The sequence below is a fragment of the Talpa occidentalis genome, unplaced genomic scaffold, assembly GCF_014898055.3.
Source record: "Talpa occidentalis isolate TD23 unplaced genomic scaffold, MPIMG_talOcc4v2.1 talOcc4.2, whole genome shotgun sequence".
In the NCBI taxonomy this organism is placed as follows: Eukaryota; Metazoa; Chordata; class Mammalia; order Eulipotyphla; family Talpidae; genus Talpa; species Talpa occidentalis.
The window spans coordinates 16,818,322-16,836,230 of record NW_023602073.1 but is presented as its reverse complement, the minus strand read 5'-3'; the positions used below and the strand labels follow the sequence as shown (position 1 = coordinate 16,836,230).

The 17,909-nt window shown below is 44.7% G+C and overlaps 1 protein-coding gene across 6 annotated transcripts in view; it reads right to left on the bottom strand.

Annotated features, from left to right (window-relative positions):
• LOC119251745 (golgin subfamily A member 6-like protein 6) overlaps positions 1–17,909 on the bottom strand; it is a 61,707-nt gene that overhangs the window by 42,555 nt on the left and 1,243 nt on the right. For 4 of the 6 annotated variants that reach the window (XM_054698395.1, XM_037519004.2, XM_037519003.2 and 1 more), the window contains exons 2-10: positions 17,269–17,304; positions 15,483–16,073; positions 14,487–14,582; positions 12,375–12,397; positions 12,186–12,283; positions 10,127–10,530; positions 9,132–9,227; positions 2,423–2,518; positions 299–394 (exon numbers count right to left, since the gene is read on the bottom strand). In XM_054698395.1, coding sequence (XP_054554370.1) covers positions 299–394; positions 2,423–2,518; positions 9,132–9,227; positions 10,127–10,530; positions 12,186–12,283; positions 12,375–12,397; positions 14,487–14,582; positions 15,483–15,953 — 1,380 coding nt within the window. In that variant the 5' untranslated portion in view covers positions 15,954–16,073; positions 17,269–17,304. Of the gene's footprint in view, positions 1–298; positions 395–2,422; positions 2,519–9,131; positions 9,228–10,126; positions 10,531–12,185; positions 12,284–12,374; positions 12,398–14,486; positions 14,583–15,482; positions 16,074–17,268; positions 17,305–17,464; positions 17,480–17,909 lie in introns of those variants that run through there. The other 2 variants (XM_054698396.1, XM_037519005.2) reach the window with 2 other exon arrangements.

Here is a 17,909-nt window from a genome sequence, read left to right as displayed (position 1 = left end):
GTTAACACTTCAGTTCTGAGGAATTAATAATGTGAAACCCCATTTAGGATGTTCTAGGCAAGAAAGGTCAATATTCTGCCTCTATGGGCTGAGATGCTGGGCATCCTAACCAATCACTATAATAAGGTTGAAATGATACACAGAAATCCTCAGAGGCATTAGAGACATAAAATAAAGCATGTTGCTTCTTACGCTGTCATCTATTTCTCATGGGCTGCTGAGAATAAAGCATCAAGTATATGCTCTCCCAACCATGCTTCTCTGTATACTCTAGGATGGACAAGAATCAACTTCTTACCTCCTGTTCTTGTCTTCGTTGTCTTGACTTGAACTTCTGATTGGCCTCCTGCTCGAACAATTCATTCACTTTTTTCTGAGACTCCTTGTATTTTTCCTGATCAAAGAGCGAAGAAAGAGAGCATAGTTAAGATGACACGTTAATCAGATTCTTGAATGGAAATCCCTGCTTTCCAAGACACTAGCATGTAATGAAATATCTTGGAATCCTTACACTTTCAGTATAAGCACCCTGAGGACTGTGTGCAGTGATACAGGTGATCCCTTATTCCCAGAGCACATGGCAGGATGGCTGCCATCATGTCTGCTGTAAAATAGAGGCTAGGGAAGGAGTAACTAACCTGCCCAAGGGCTATGACTATTGGCTTCTTGACCCTCATGTTTTGACCCTCAGGCAGAGCTATATGGACCTCTACATGGAACAAGACAGTAACCATCTAAAAGAAGACTTTGTCCACCTTCTATATGTGGAAAGTTGTCTGTGTCCATCAGGGCTCTCTTCCAGGAAGCTCCCCAGATTCACTCCCAAATGGTGGGAACTAAACCCACAGGGAAGGAACTCCAGGCAGTGTTCTTTTGCTGATTGGATTAGCCTCAGAAACTGCAGGAGAAATAAAATCTGTCCTTTGAGTGTCCGTGCTTGTTTTGGCAATCTGTCACATGGCCTTGCACATCACAGTTTCTCCAATGTTACACACACGTGAAGATAAAAAAAAAGACTGGTGCATATTTCTACAACTGTATTTACAGCAAAGGGTCAAACATTAGGTAAACCCAGGTGTTAAGGGAGATGAAGTCAAAAAAGTTTACCATTTGCCTCATCTACCCGTTCTCTTTATTGGCATCATCTTCATATATTGTTGCCGACATTTCCACTCTCCATCTGCACAAATAGTTCATCCTTCCAACATGAAATTCAACTCACTGAAGAAAATCACTTTCTTCCTTCTCCCACTTGGTCCCTACCAGGTACAGGGATATGTACATCTCCATTTCTGAGGGAGTTTGTAAAGGGAAGGCTTTTGATGAACATCACCAAGCAAGGCTGGTAGGTGACTGCCCTGTACTCAGAGGGGATGTCTGGGTCCCAGAATGTGCTCATAGTTACCACCAATAAGCATCCACCCAGGCTGAGGGATTTAGTATCTAGAGGTTATGACCAGCAGAAAGGAAACCATCCATCAGGTGGGACACCCTAAATTTGGAAGATACAGAATTGCATTTTCCATTGCTACACTATCAGTTCATGCACTGTGGCAGTGATCGAGTCATAGTGGTCAAGGTTACTGACCCGGGTGAATTGGGATGTTTGTGCACGACAAGAAGAGAGCAGCAGAACTCTGTCATTCACATGGTTTCCCTTCATGTTTGTAACAAAGGAAGTTCTCCCTGTTACCAAAGACCCTAAAATGAGGGACGTGTGACTGTCCTTTGAGTGTGAACTTTAACATCCACACACAAGGGATTAATGCAGAGGCTGGAAGACACCCCTGAGAGAGGAGGATGACTAAACAGTCTGGAGCACTAACTGCCAACTGAGGGATGACCTCAATCTTTCACTAAAGGCTGGGTTCTCTTCCCAGGAGAGGGGCAGCTATGGAAAATCTCAGAGACCCCCAGTGTGCATGAGCTGCAGCAGCTCTGTCCTTTCGCCAACCTCAAGAGCAGTAGGACCATGAATTCATCTGGAGGGACCCTGTTCTCACTGCTTGCAAAGAATGGTTTGTGGAACCTGGAGGAGGCAGTCTATGGGGCAAATGGAAACCTTGTAGGGTGGTGAATGTACCAAAGTAATATGCTTGAGGTCTTCATGTAATCAAGTTAGTTAACATTTCAGTTCTGTAATCTGAGGTATTTATAATGTGAAACTCAGTCTATGATGTTCTATATAAGAAAGATCAAAATTCTGTCTCTACGGGCAGAGCTGCTGGCCTCCTAACCAATCACCATTAGAAGGCTGAAAAGATACAGAGAAATTGACATAGACACTAAGGACATAAAAATAAAGCATTCTTTGGCTGTCATCTATTTCTTATGGGCTGGTGACAATAAACAATCAGGTTTATACTCAGCTCAGCCCTGCCCTCTGTGTATGCTCTAGGATGTGCAAGACTTAACTTCTTACCTCCGGTTCTCTTGTTTCTTCTCTTGACTTCACCTTCTGACTCTCAGATTGGACTAAGAGTTCTATCAATTTTGTCACAGCTTCCCACCGTTTTTCCTGATCAAAATTGAAGAAAGAAAACGAGTTAAGATGAAAGATTCATCGGGTTCCTGAGAGCAATCACTGCCTTTCAGGTGACTGGAATGAAATGAAATATCATTGAACCCTTACACTTTGAGTATAAGCGCCCCGAGGACTGTGTGCAGTGATACAGCTGAACCCTTATTCACAGAGCATGTGGCAGGATGGGTGCCATCATGTCTGTTGTAGAATCGGAGGCTGGGGAAGGGGCAACTAATCTACCCAAGGGCTATGACTATCAGCTTCTTGAGCCTCATATGCTGACCCTCACGCAGAGCTATATGGACCTCTACAGCCTCACCAGGAAATGCTGCACCCAGAAAAAGACAGTCACCATCTGAAAGAAGCATTTGTCCACCTTCTATATATCTAAAGCTCTCTTGTCCATCAAGAATCACTTCCAGGAAGCTCCTCAGTTTCACTTCCAAATTGCTGAGCTCCAAACCCACATTAAACAACTCCAAGAAATTTTCTTTTGCTGATTTGTTTAGTCCCAGACTGCAAGAGAAATAATATCGGGTGGTCTCTGTGCCTATTTTGGGAATCTGTCACATGACAACGCACATGGTGGTATCTCAATGTTACACACATGTGAAGATAAAAAGGGCTGGTGTGTATTTTGACAACTGTATTCTACAGCAAGGGGGCATCACGACAGGAGTGAAGAGGGACAAGACTCTCCCCATCTTAATAAAGTCCATATGGACCATGGGATAGTATGTTGGGGAAATGTCTGAGAGCCAGGGGTCAGCCCAAACTAAGGCCAAGATGGGAGGACAGGCACGACTGTCAGCTGTCTCTGACTATGAAGTACCAGGTACAGCAGAAGAACACAATTTTAAAGAAGCAGAGAGGTGAGACAAGCCTCAGGTGAACTGAAAAGTGGCAGACAAAAGATCAACGAAACCAAGAGCTGGTTCTTCGAAAAAAATCAATAAAATAGACAAACCCCTAGCCAGGCTCACAAAGGAAAAAAGGGAGAAAGCACAAATAAACATGATCATAAATGAAAGAGGAGAAATCACAACGGACACAACATAAATCAAAAGCATAATCAGTAACTACTATGAACAGTTATATGGAAACAAGTTCAACAATCTAGAGGAGATGGACAAATTCCTACAACTCTACAATCACCCAAAGCTAGATAAAGAAGAAATAGAACACCTAAACAGACCAATTACAAGCAGCGAAATTGAAATGGTAATCAAAAACCTCCCCAAAAACAAAAGCCCAGGACCTGATGGATTTACAAATGAATTCTACCAAACATTCAGAAACAAATTAATGCCTATCCTTCACAAACTCTTCCAAAAAATTGAGAAGGAAGGGACAATACCAAACACGTTCTATGAAGCCAACATTACACTAATACCAAAACCGAACAAGGACAACACAAAAAACGAAAACTACAGGCCAATCTCCCTAATGAACACTGATGCAAAAATCCTCCATAAAATTTTAGCTATCAGAATCCAACAATGTAGCCATAAGATAATTCACCACGACCAAGTTGGATTCATTCCAGGGACACAAGGATGGTTCAACATCCAAAAATCAATCAACTTTATCCAACACATCAACAAAAGAAATATAAAAACCATATGATAATATCAGTAGATGCTGAGAAAGCTTTCGACAAAGTGCAACACCCATTCATGATAAAAGCCCTTGAAATTCTTGGGATACAAGGAACATACCTCAACATCATAAAGGCCATATATGACAACCCAACAGCCAGTATCATTCTCAATGGTGAAAAGCTGAAAGCATTTCCATTAAGATCTGGAACAAGACAAGGATGTCCACTCTCACCAGTGCTTTTCAATATAATATTGGAAGTCCTAGGCAGAGCAATAAGACAAGAAAAAGACATACAAGGAATCCAAATAGGAAAAGAAGTCAAACAATCACTATTTGCAGATGATATGATAATATACATAGAGAACCCCAAAAACTCCACAGAAAAACTAATTCAACTCATCAATCAGTTCAGTAAAGTGGCAGGATATAAAATCAAAACGCAAAAGTCAGTAGCCTTCCTATACACAAACAATAAATCTGAAGAAGAAGATATCAAAAAAACCATCCCTTTTATTATCAAAACAAAAAAAATCAAATACTTGGGAATAAATGTAACAAAAGAGGTAAAGGACCTATACAAAGAAAACTATAAAACACTGTTAAAAGAAATAGAAGAAGACACAAAGAAATGGAAAGACATGCCCTGCTCATGGATTGGAAGAATAAACATTATTAAAATGGCCATCCTACCAAAAGCAATCTACAGATTCAATGCTATTCCAATCAAAATTTCAATGTCATTCTTCAAAGAAATAGAACAATTATTGATGAAATTCATATGTAATCACCAAAAACCCTGAAAAGCCAAAGCTCTCCTGAAAAAAAAAGAAGGGAATGGAGGCATCACACTCCCAGACTTCAAACTATACTACAAAGCCATAATCATCAAAACTGCATGGTATTGGAACAAGAACAGACACACTGACCAATGAAATTTAATAGAAAATCCAGAAATAAACCCACAGATTTATGGTCAACTAATCTTTGACAAAGGAGCAAAGAACATGCATTGGAGCAAAGAAAGTTTGTTCAATAAATGGTGCTGGGAAAACTGGGTCACTACATGCAAAAGAATGAAGCTTGACCACTACCTCACACCATACACAAAAATCAACTCACAATGGATTAAAGAACTAGACATAAGACCTGAAATCATAAAATACATAGAAGGAAATATAGGCGAAACACTACGTGATATGCACATCAAAGACATCTTTACAGACACATCACCCAAAGCAGTGATAGTGAAGGCAAAGATAAACAACTGGGACTACATCAAATTAAAGAGCTTCTGCACAGCAAAAGAGACAATAACAAAAACAAAGAGAAACCCCACCGACTAGGAGAACATTTTGCACACAACACTAATGATAAAGGACTGATCACAAAAATCTACAAAGAGCTGATGAGACTCAACAAAAACAAAGAAAATAATCCTGTCAAAAAATGGGCAAAAGAGCTAAAAAGAAACTTCTTTGAAGAGGAAATGCAAATGGCCAACAGGCATATGAAAAAATGTTCAACACCACTTATAATCAGGGAAATGCAAATCAAAACTACCATGAGATACCATCTTACACCACTGAGAATGGCACATATTAAAAAAACTAGCAACAACAAATGTTGGCAAGGTTGTGGAGAAAAGGAACTCTCCTGCACTATTGGTGGGAGTGCAAACTGGTCCAAGCACTATGGAGAGCTGTGTGGAGATTTCTGGACCTACTAAACATAGAGCTTCCATATGATCCAGCAATTCCACTCCTAGGTATTTACCCAAAGGACACAGAAACATTAATTCCAACGAGCACCTGCACCCCTATGTTTATAGCAGCACTCTTTACAATAGCTAAGCTTTGGAAACAACCCAAATGCCGAAAAATAGTTGACTAGATCAAGAAGATGTGGTACAGGGCCTCCCCGGTGGCGCAGCGGTTGAGCGCTGGGTTGCAAAGCTGCCCGCGGCCTCTGCGGGCGCCGGTTAGATCCCCAGCTGCTCCCCGGCCACCAGAGGAGGGTCCCACATGGCGCGCAGACCTCTCCTGCCGCCCGCTGCTCCCCTCAGCAGTGTGCTTCGGTCCTTCTGCCTGCTATGCTCCCTGCTCTGGCTCTGGTGAATTCTCTCACTCTCCCGTGCTTCTGACTGTACCCAGTGCATGTATAAACAAAAAACAAACAAATAAATAAAAAACATGCCTCTATAAAAAAAAAAAAAAGAAGATGTGGTACATATATACCATGGAATATTACTCAGCATTCAAAAAAGATAAACACATGCAATCTGCAGCAACATGGATGGCGCTGGAAGGGATCATGCTCAGCGAAATAAGCCAGAAAGAAAAAGAAAAATACTGGATGGTCTCACTCATAGCAGGAATCTAGAAATCTTAAATAAGGGACCAGGAAAATGAGTAAGAATAAGAAAGTGAAAATCAAAATCAACAAAAAAAATATGAACTAGAGACACTCTATGAGGGGTGGGAGTGGGGAGGGGAGGGATTGGGGTCAAAATAAGGGGGTTGCAATTGTATGGGGAATATAAAAATAAAATTTATTTAAAAAAAAAAAGTGGCAGGCAAAAATGACAACCTTGGTGAATGAGGAGCCAGTTACTCTGCATTGCTCCATTTTCCTTACACTGGCCAGTGATGACTCGCCTGAGCCAGGACACTTTAACACTTCTAGTAAGATAAAAGAAAACTTAAAGTTATTTTTTTTAATATTTATTAATTTATTTATACAAGCACTTGGTACAGTCAGAAGTGTGGGGGGCGGGGGTGAGAGAATTCACCAGAGACAGAGCGGGGAGGAGAACAGGCAGACTGATGAAATACACTGCTGAGGGGAGCAGCGGGCACGACAGGAGAGGTCTGCGCACCACGTGGGACCCTCGCCGAGGCCGGGGATCAAACCGGCGCTGCAGAGGCTGCGGGCAGCTTCACAGCCCAGCACTCAGCAGCTGCGCCACAAGGGGAGGCCTGAAAATTTAAAGTTATTAAAAAAAAAAAACCTATAGCATAGATGGCCTTACAAGTGGAACAAGGGCCTACTTGGCTACAGTCAATCAGCCGCTGTAAGAAACTAATTTCTGTTGTCATTCTAGGTGACACTAGAATGTAATGATATATGTTTGAATACTTACACTTTTAGTATAAGCGCCCCGAGGACCATGTGCAGTGACCCCTTATTCCCAGAGCACGTGGCAGGATGGCTGCCATCATGTCTGCTGTAGAATCGCAGGCTAGGGAAGGAGTAACTAACCTGCCCAAGGGCTATGACTATTGGCTTTTTGATCCTCATGTTCTGACCCTTAGGTGAAGCTATATGGACCTCTGCAGTCTTACAAGGAAACACTGCAGTCAGAACAAGACAGCAACCATCTAAAAGAAGCTTTTGTTTACCTCCTATATATGGAAAGTTGTCCATCAGGAGTCTCACACTCCTGTGTCCATGAGGAATCTCACCCAGGAAGCTCCCCGGATTCACTCCCAAATGGTAGGAACTAAACCCACAGGAAGGAACTCCAGGCATCTTCTTTGCTGACTAGATTAGCCTCAGAGATTGCAGGAGAAATAAAATCTGGTGGTATCTGTGCCTGTTTTGGGAATACGTCACATGGGCCTTGCACATCACAGTTTCTCCAATGTTACACACACGTGAAGATAAAAAAAAAAAAAAGGCTGACAACTGTATTAATAGCAGAGGGTCAAACATTAGGTAAGCCCAGGTCACAAAAAGTTACCATTCACCCCATCTACTCATTCTCTTTATTGGCATCATCTTTATATTATGTTGCCTACAATTCCACTCTCCTTCTGCACAAATAGTTCATCCTTCCAACATGAAATTCAACCCACTGAAGAAAATCAGTGGGTTCAACCCACTGAAGAAAATCACTTTCTTCCTTCTCACACCTATCCCTGTGGGTCCCCACCAGTTACAGGGATATGCACTTCTCCATTCCTGAGGAAGTGAGTGAAGGGAAGGTTTTTGAGGAACATCACCAGGCAAGGCTGGTTGGTGACTCCTATGTAGTCAGAGGGGAAGTCTGGGTCCCAGAATGCTATCATTGTTACCGCAGTAATATCCAACCAGACAGAGTCCATTTATCATCGGTGAGTTTAGACCAGCAGAAAGTAAGCCACCCATCTGGTGGGAAATATTGTGGTCAAGGTCACTGATCAGGATGAACTGGAACATTTGTGGGCGAGAAGAGAGCAGCTTGAACTCTGGCACTGACGTGGTTTCACTTCATGTTTGTAACAATGGAGGTTCTCTCGGCAACCCAAGACCCTAAAATGAGGGACGTGTGACTGTCCTTTGAGTGTGAACTTTAACATCCACACACAAGGGATGAGTGCAGAGGCTGGAAGACACCCCTGAGAGCGGCAGGATGGCTAAATAGTCTGGAGCACTAACTGCCAACTGAGGGGTGACCTCAATCTTTCACAAAAGGCTGGGTCCTCTTCCCAGGAGAGGGGCAGCTATGGAAAGCCTCAGTGCGCATGAGCTGCAGCAGCTCTGTCCTCATCGCCAGCCTCATGAGCAGCAGGAACATGAGCTCACTGGAGGGACCCTGTTCTCACTCCTCTCAAAGAATGGTTTGTGGAACATGGGGGAGATATTCTGGGGGGCAAATGTAAACCCTGTATCGTGGTGAACGTGTGAAAGTGCTATGTTTGAGGTCTTCAAGTATGAATTTATTTAACATTTCAATTCTTGAAACTGAGGTACTAATAACGTGAAACCCAGTCTACATGTTCTATACAAGAAAAATAAAAACTGTCTCTACGGGCTGAGGTGCTGGGCATCCTAACCAATCACTATTTTAAGGCTGAAAAGATACAGAGAAATTCTGATAGACGCTACGGACATAAAAATAAAGCACGTTGTTTCTTTGGCTGTCATCTATTTCTCATGGGCTGGTGACAATAAACCATCAAGTTTATGCTCTGCCCAACCATGCCCTCCAAGGATTTTCTCAGATGGAAAAGATTCAACTTCTTACCTCCCATTCCCTTGTTTGTTCTCTTGTGCTCAACTGCAGACTGTCACATTGTTCTGTCTCTGCCCTCAGTTTTGTCACAGCCTCCTGCAGTTTTTCCTGATGAAAATTGGGTGAGGAAAGAAAGCGTAGTTAAGACGACAGATTCATCAGGCTCCTGAGAGGAATCCCTGGCTTCCAGGAGACTACAATGACATGAAATATCATCGAATCCTTACACTCTCAGTATAAGCGCCCCGAGGACTGTGTGCAGTGATACAGGTGATCCCTTTTCACAGGGCACTTGACCGGATGGCTGCCATCATGTCTGCTGTAGAACTGGAGGCTGGGGAAGGAGTAACTAACCTGCCCAAGGGCTATGACTATCGGTTCTTGAGCCTCATGTGCTGACCCTCACAGAGCTACAAGAACCTCTACAGCTGTACCAGGAAACGCTGTATGCAGAACAAGACAGTAACCATCTAAAAGAAGCCTTTGTCTACCTCCTTTATGTGGAAAGTTGTGTGTGTCCATCACGACTATTCCAGGAATCTCCCCGGATTCACTCCTAAATTGGTGGGGCCCAAACCCACAAGAACGAACTCCAGGGCGTTTTCTTTTGCTGATTGGTGTAGCTTCGCAGACTGCAGGAGAAATAAAATCTGGGGGTCTCTGTGCCTATTTTGGGAATCTGTCTCATGAACTTGCACATCCTCTTTTCTCTAATGTTACACACATGTGAAGATAAAACAGACCAGGTGTGTTTGGTCTACACCCCATGGTCTACAGCAGGGGGTGATCACGGCAGGAATGTACAAGGACAAGACTCTCCCCACCTCATTAAAGTCCATATGGACCAAGGGACTATGTTTTGGGGAACTAACATGTCTCAATTTTCAGAGGCATGAGATGATGAAAGTTTTATTTCCAGTCACAATCTTGGGTTTTAGCTGAAATAACGATGTATCTGGGAGTTCAGTTTTAAGTGCGGGCTGCTGCAGATCAGGGGTGCTACTCACCTCGGAGTCTAGACATGTCTCTTTGACTAGATGGTTGTGTCCGCTGTGCTGGGGGGACCGCACAGAGAGCCTGCACGTGAGCTGCGCAGTGTCCTCAATGACCTGGTGGGGCTGGTCCCCGTAACCCTCACACGGCCCCTCACGCTCCAGCTCCACTTTGGCTTCAATGAGACCTAGTACTGTAAGCAGGTCTCTGTCCATCTCCAAATCTGCCTGACACGAAGGATAGTCCAAGCTCCACGATGATTCCTCTGGTTGCCCCTCAACACTGCCTCCTAAGTACCCGCGGCAGCAGCTGTGCGCGCAGGAGAAGCTCACAGGATCTGTCATCAGCTCATGGCAGATGGGGCACGTGGCTTCCATCCTCATCCTCTTGGCCGTGGGGTCTGAGGCTGTGGCTCCTCCTGGAAAGCTCCAAATGGTGGTTAGAGGCAGAGATGAAGTAGGCACAATTCTTCACAGTGAAGGACACACAGTATGTGGGCCTTTGGGCCTCCAAAAATACCATTTAATTGATTACAGTTTATTTCTAATAATTACAGGTAAGAAATGTTTTAGTAATGAGGGTTTTTAAAAGAAAAAGAATTCTTTAGGGGCAAGACAAGCTTTTTCAGAAACACACTGAACCATAATGTAATGTCTTGTGTAAAAGATAACAGTAGATAAATCAACAAGTGAAATCTGAACGCGAGTTATAGCAATTGCTGCTTTTCCCTTCATTTGTCTTTGTTGGTTCAAAATCAGAGATACTCTAATTTAAATTGCTGACGGAATTCATTTGTCTGACGGGGAGAGGAATCATTAACAGGTTCATAATCCCTTATCTGAAACCCTTGTGGCAAAATATAAAAATTCAGAATATTTATGAGGTTATAATGGCAACGTACAGATCTTCTAAATTATGTGTCCACCTGTACCAGTGTCTGCTATAGCCTTGAATCAATGCATCAACTGTCCTGCAGCAGATAGGGCTAATAAAGATGTTAAGTAAAGTCAGATGAGTGCAGTTCAGGGGCAGAACAACAGAGGGTGCCTCCAGGGAGTTTGCATGATCCCTGCCTCCTCATTTTCCCAGCCTTGTAAAATTCCTTCCATGTGAGTGTGGGCATAACCTGAGAATTGCCTCTGAGCAATGGCAAAAATAATGGGATGCACCACTATGGTCATGTTTCCTTACATCAGACCCCACATTACAGTTGATTATTTAAAGACCATCTCCTCAGCTCAGCTCACTTTCAAGAAATAACAAGCCATGTGGAAGGCCCATGTGCCATGTGATGAGTGGTGGCGTCCAGAAGCTGAGGCAGCTCTCAGGTGACAGAATCAGGGCCTAACTCCTACACCCACAAAAAACAGGAATTCTACCAACAACTGGAAGAAGATGGGGAGAGGATTATTCCCCACAGGAATCAGCAGATGACATGCGGCCCAACCAGCACTGTAACTGCCCTTAGTGACCCCACCTGAGCTGTGGCCAGATTTCCCACACACGATTCTTTCAGAAAATGTGCGTATTTAGCTCCAAGCTACCAAAGTGTTTTACAGTAACATATAACTGAATAAACCAGCATATAATTTCTGGACAGGGCTAATTTAGGAGATAAATGAGTTAGGGGGGAACGCTTAGCTTTTTAGTGCCTTTGAACTCTGTAATTGTGGATGAGGGATTTGAAAATGTTATTTGTGTCAAGGTCCTAAAACTATTTCCATCATATTCCTTTAGGTATTGTTCCCAGACTTACTGAAATATTAAGTGTAAACTTCATGGCCCAGTTACTGTACTAAGCTCCTTACAAAGATTGATGCACTTAATTCTTTCGACAACCTGTAAAAGGGAAACTGGAATCAAGGAATTGATTCACTTGGGGGACACATCTAACCAATGGGCGAGCAGGCATCTGAAGAGTCTCCAGAGGTCCCCAGTATCCTGTGTCCCTGAGGAAGCTCTGGAGCATTCTGAAATCTCTACTAGAAGAACAACTACACACCCTGTCTGCCTGTCAGCCTGCCCAGGGTAGTTTATGAACCTTGTCACTAAAGACTTCTTGACGTTCCATACCTTTGTCGGCCTTTAATTTTTTCCTCCCATCACATTGTCGCTCAGAATTGTTGCAGTCAGTTTGAGGCTCCGAAGACATGGACTCTGGGAATGAACTCCTAGACTCAGAAGGGGACGGATTTCTTCAGTGGAACATTCCATGAGCTTACGTACTCAGACCCCTTCCCTCCAAATAAAGAAAACGCTTACCTGGTCAAGGTGTCTTTCACGTCCTGCAGAGACACAAGGAAAAATGGTGAGTTAGGGAATCCCCATGTTTTATGGGGCTTGGCATGAAGGGTGTCTCTGTAAACCCTTGATCTAACAAGTAAAGCAGTGAGTCCCACCCGGATAACGATGGATGCCCAGGTCTGATGAATCCCATCCCCACCCCCAAGGGCCCAGAGCACGGCAGCAAATTGCTCCTGCCAGAGCCCAATAACCTGCTCGCTGTGACTGTGATCACAGCAGCGTGTGGGCTGGTGGAGGAGGACGTCGGAAGATCCTGTCCTGCATATGTTCTTTCAGTGGACCTGCCTGCCTTCAGATGAGTCTATGTTAAATCACTTACACACAGGACTTTCCTTAGTGACGAATCCACACACAGCTCATGAGAACGGGCCACTGAGTTGATGGCTGGTTGCCCGTACAGGTGGAGCAAGTCAGGTGACACTGAAACTTTTCAGTGAGACTGAGTGGTTTTTAAAATAAATAGCTCCCAGAATTAATGTTTCTGGGGTAGATCCCTCAGGCCTTGGAGAAAGGTCCAGGAAGGCCTCTTAGAGCATGTGAGCTATCCACAAACAAGGAAGGAAGTTCTCAAACACATGGCAGCCAACAATGGATGTTTGCACCAGTCACCTCGTGGAGTCTCTCAGGAGAGAGTCTGATAGTAGTCTTTGTGATTTATTTTAACACTCTCCCCTGTGTCCCCATCACACACACACAGAAAATTCTGTTCAGCTACAAAGACGCTCTTCACACGAATCCCTGGAAGTGGAGGAATGTCCAAACTTTACTGCTGCTGAATCGATGGGGAGGCTGTCATCATTCTCTTTATTGGCATCATCATCTTCATGTTGTAGTGCCGCCATCTCCACTCTTCATCTGCACAAATAGCTCATCCTTCTGACATGAAACCCACCCACTAAACACCATGACCTAGGTTCCTCCTCCCACGTGCTCCCCACCAGGCACAGGGACACATAAATCTCCATTCCTGAGGGAGTGTGTTTGAGGGAAGGCTTTTGAGGAACATGACCAAGCAAGGCTGGTAGATGACTCCCATGTCCTCAGAGGGGCGGTCTGGGGTGCAGACTGTGATCATAGTTACCAGCAATAAGCATCCACCCAGCCAGAGCCCATTTACATCTGTGAGTTTAGACCAGCAGAACCGTAACCACCCATCTGGTGGGACTTGCTTTAATTTGGCAGACACAGTAATGCAGTTACCATGGCTACACTATCAGCTCACACAGGGTGGCAGTGACTGAGATACTGTGCTCAAAGTCACTGATCAGGATGAATTAGAACCTTTGTGGAGGAAGAGAGAACAGCTCCAATAGTGGCATTGACATGGTTTCCCCTCACGTCAGTAACAACGGAGGTTCTCCCCACTATTCAAGACCCTAAAATGAGGGATGTGTGACTGTCCTTTGAGTGTGAACTTTAACACCCACGCACAAGGGATTAGTGCAGAGGCTGGAAGACACCCCTGAGAGAGGAGGATGACTAAATAGTCTGGAGCACTAACTGCCAACTGAGGGATGACCTCAATCTTTTGCTCAAGGCTGGGTTCTCTTCCCAGGAGAGGGGCAGCTATGGAAAGTCTCAGAGACCCCCAGTGTGCATGAGCTGCAGCAGCTCTGTCCTCATCGCCAGCCTCCTGAGCAGCAGGAACATGTGCTCACCTGGAAGGACACTGTTCTCACTGCTCCCAAGAATGGTTTGTGGAACATGGGGGAAGGAATATGGGGGGCAAATGCAAACCCTGTATGTTGGTGAATGTGTCAAAGTGATATGATGAGGTCTTCAAGTCATGAAGTTATTGAACACTTCAGTTCTTTAATCTGAGGTATTCATGATGTGAAACCAGTCTAGGACTGTCTATATAAGAAAGATGTGCTGGGCATCCTAACTACTCACTATGATAAGGCTGAAAAGATACAGAAAAATTCTCATAGAAACTAGGGATGTAAAAATAAAACATCTTTCTTTGGCTCTCATCTATTTCTCATGGGCTGGTGAAAAGAAATCATCGAGTTTATGTTCTGCCCAACCATGCACTCCATGTATGCTCTAGGTGGAAAGAAAACTTCTTACCTCCAATTCTCTTGTTTGTTCACTTGACACCAACTTCTGAATCTTACACTGGTCTAACAGTTCTCTCAATTTTGTCCTGGACTCCAGGAGTTTTTCCTGATCAAAATTGGGTGAAGAAATAAAGTGTAGTTAAGATGACAGATTCATCAGGCTCCTGACAGGAATCCCTGCCTCCAAGAGACTAGAATGACATGAAATATCATTGAATCCTTACACTTTCAGTATAAGCACCCTGAAGACAGTGTGCAGTGATACAGGTGACCCCTTATTTCCAGAGCACGTGGCAAGATGGCTGCCATCATGTCTGCTGTAGAATCAGACTGGGGAAGGGATAACTAACCTACACAAGGGCTCTGTCTATCAGCATCTTGAACCCCATGTGCAGAGCTATACAGACCTTTGGGCAGAGCTATATGGACCTCTACAGCCTCCCAGGAAAAGGTGCACACAACAAGACAGTCACCATAAGAGAAGCCTTCCTCTACCTCCTATAAAAGGAAAGTTGTTTGTGTCCATCAGGATCTAATCCTAGAAGCTCCCTGTATTCACTCCCAAATTAGTGGGGCCCAAACCCACAGGAAGGAGCTTCAGGAAGTTTTCTTTTTGCTGATTGGTTTAGCCTCGCAGACTGCAAGAGATATAAATTTTAGTGGTCTCTGTGCCTGTTTTGGGAATCTGTCACACGACCTTCACATCGTGATTTCTCTAGCTTACACACACGTGAAGATAAATAGGCCAGTGTGTGTTCAGAGAACTGTATCTAGAGGAGGGGACATCACAGCAAGAGAGAACAGGGACAGAGTCTCCCCATTCTATGAAAGTCCATATAGACCGTGGGATGTGTATTGTGGAACTAACATGAACTAATTTTCCAAAGAATGAGATGATGGAAGTTATATTTCCAGATCACCATCTTGGGTTTCAGCCTAAATAACCTTAGATCTGGGAGTTCAGCCTCAGATCACGTGCTATTGCAGGATCGGGGCCCTCACTCACCTTGGAGCGCAGACACGCATCTTCGGCAAAGACATGGTTGTGTCCGCTGTGCTCGGGGGACTGTGCACAGCCACTGCAGATGAGCTGCCCGGTGTCCTCACACAACAGGTGGAGCTGCTCTCTGTGTTCCTCACACAGCTTCTCACTCTCTAACTTCCTGTGGTCTGCACTGATGTATTCACCTAAACGCTTGATAACTTCCCTACGCATTGATACCCGAAGCAAATGATAATTGGAGGCCCATCTCCACCTTGGTCTGCTCTCCCTTGGTTGCTGCCCTGACATCCCTGGTTGCTCCGCTGACATCTCAGGTTGCTCTGATGTCCCTTGTGGCTCCTCAATGCTGCCCTCTATGCACCGTTGGCAAAAGCTGTGCCCGCAGTCGAAGCTCACAGACTCCATCATTAGCTGCTGGCAGATGGCACACGTGGCTTCCTCCCTCTTCCTCTTGTTAGTCGGGGCTGAGGCCATGGCTCTTCCTGAAAAACTTCAAGTCGAGTTGAGAGGCAGAGATGAAGTAGACACAATTCTTCACAAGGAAGGACACGCAGGTGACCTGGGCTTTTGTGTCTCACAAGTCTGGAAATCTGTCTGGAAGAAAAAACTGGGGATTTGGAAGATGCTCGCGCTGTGCATGTGCTGTACAAACACTGATCCCCTGTCACATCTGACCACTAAAATAGAAGTTATTGAAAAGTAAAGGCATTTAAATTTCAGCCCCTCAGCCCCATGAGCTGTGTTTCAATGGCTTCATGTCAGCCCGAACGCAGCTCCATCACACCCAGACACACCATATCCCACCACTGCAGAAACTCTCCTTGGGGAGGAGCTGACAGAGACAGAGAAGAGAGGAGACTCCTCACAAAAGTTGTAGTTGGAGAGAGACCTCAGCGAGGGGGAGTGAGACTCTTTCCTACTGGATTGAACGTCCAGAGAATCAGCGGCTGGAACCGCTTCTCTGTGAGCAGTAGGGCCACTTAGGGCAGGGTCTGTGAGGGATTCCAGTGAGACAAAATACATCTGACCCTACTGACCTCCAACTCCCAGGTCTCCTGCCCCAACTCACACACCCAGAGGACAAAATAAACAGTTTCGTGAAGTGGATAATAATAAACTCAACAAGACAATGAGAAGCTGTTTGTCCTGTCGTTTTCAGTGACTGGAGAGAAAGAGAATTGGAAAGAGCTGGAAGACGAGGTGGTGCTGGGGCCGAGCTCCAGGACACCCTGGGGGACACCTGTCCCTTCTGAACCATGACTCCTCCCCAGAGCAAGTCCCTGGGGAATGGAATCCAGGGTTGGCTCCACCCAGGGGTGGGGAGGTGGGAAGCAGTGGGGGGGCAGGTCTGGTGGGGACACTAGGGACTGGACCCCCTAGATTCTTCATAACCCGCATCTGAGAGCCAGACAGGGGAGGAGGAACAGGAGCCAAGGGGCCTCCTCCCTCAGCCCCTGCTCAGGGAACTTAGTGTGCCCCCCTCCCTGCTGTGGGCTGGGGGGAGACAGTGGAAATGGAGGAAACTTTAGTAAGATTTTCTTTGAATTGACAGTGCTCCGAATTAAAATCTGGAATTCAGCTAAATTACTGATCAGGCTACGCCCCTCAAAAATCAGGACAACCTTCTGCCTTCACTGAGAATTTCTCCTAGAGATTTTGATCCTTGGCAGGTTAATCCCCAGTCCCCCGCCCCAGGATGTGTTTGCCTTCCTACTGCCAAGGGGCACTGCAATCCTGCACAGAAGCTCCCTCCTCTGACCCAGGGGCTGAGGTGGTGGCCCTCACTCACCTTATGACCTGGGTCTGCTGAGGTGGGGCCTGTGGTCTGTGAAAGAGAGAGACAAGGGGAAGCCATTAAAAGCAAGTTCTAACCACTTTCAGATTCTACGGGCACCCTCACTGCCTCCCATAAAACACACACACACACACACACACAGGCATGTTAGCAGTTCTTTTGAAAATGTTGGCCTGAATTTGGTCACTACCTTCACCACTTGCCACAGTCTCAGGCCCCTCTACACCGCGATGTCTGATGGTTACAATGAAGAAGTTAACTTGGACTGTAAAACTCAGAAATAAAAATAACATAGGGGTCAAACTCTGGACATTAGGAAGAATCTTGTCGCTATGCCAGAGTGTTTGGTACTCAGCTTGTCCCAAGAGGAAGTGGACACAATATAAATGATACCCTTCATTTGTAGCAATGGAAAAATGTGACTGTATAGTGAGCAATACACTTCTCTCACAAAATGTAGAGTTAAGTGAACAGTCCAGTGGACCGTAAACTAAACATCTTTCAAATAAATGAAATTGACCAAATACATGTTCATAAACTTCAGGTTCAAAAAGAAAAATCAATCAATGAATCAATCAAAATTTATCTGGATTGATAGTTATAAACAGTAAAAAGAACCTTCAGGTGGTTATTTT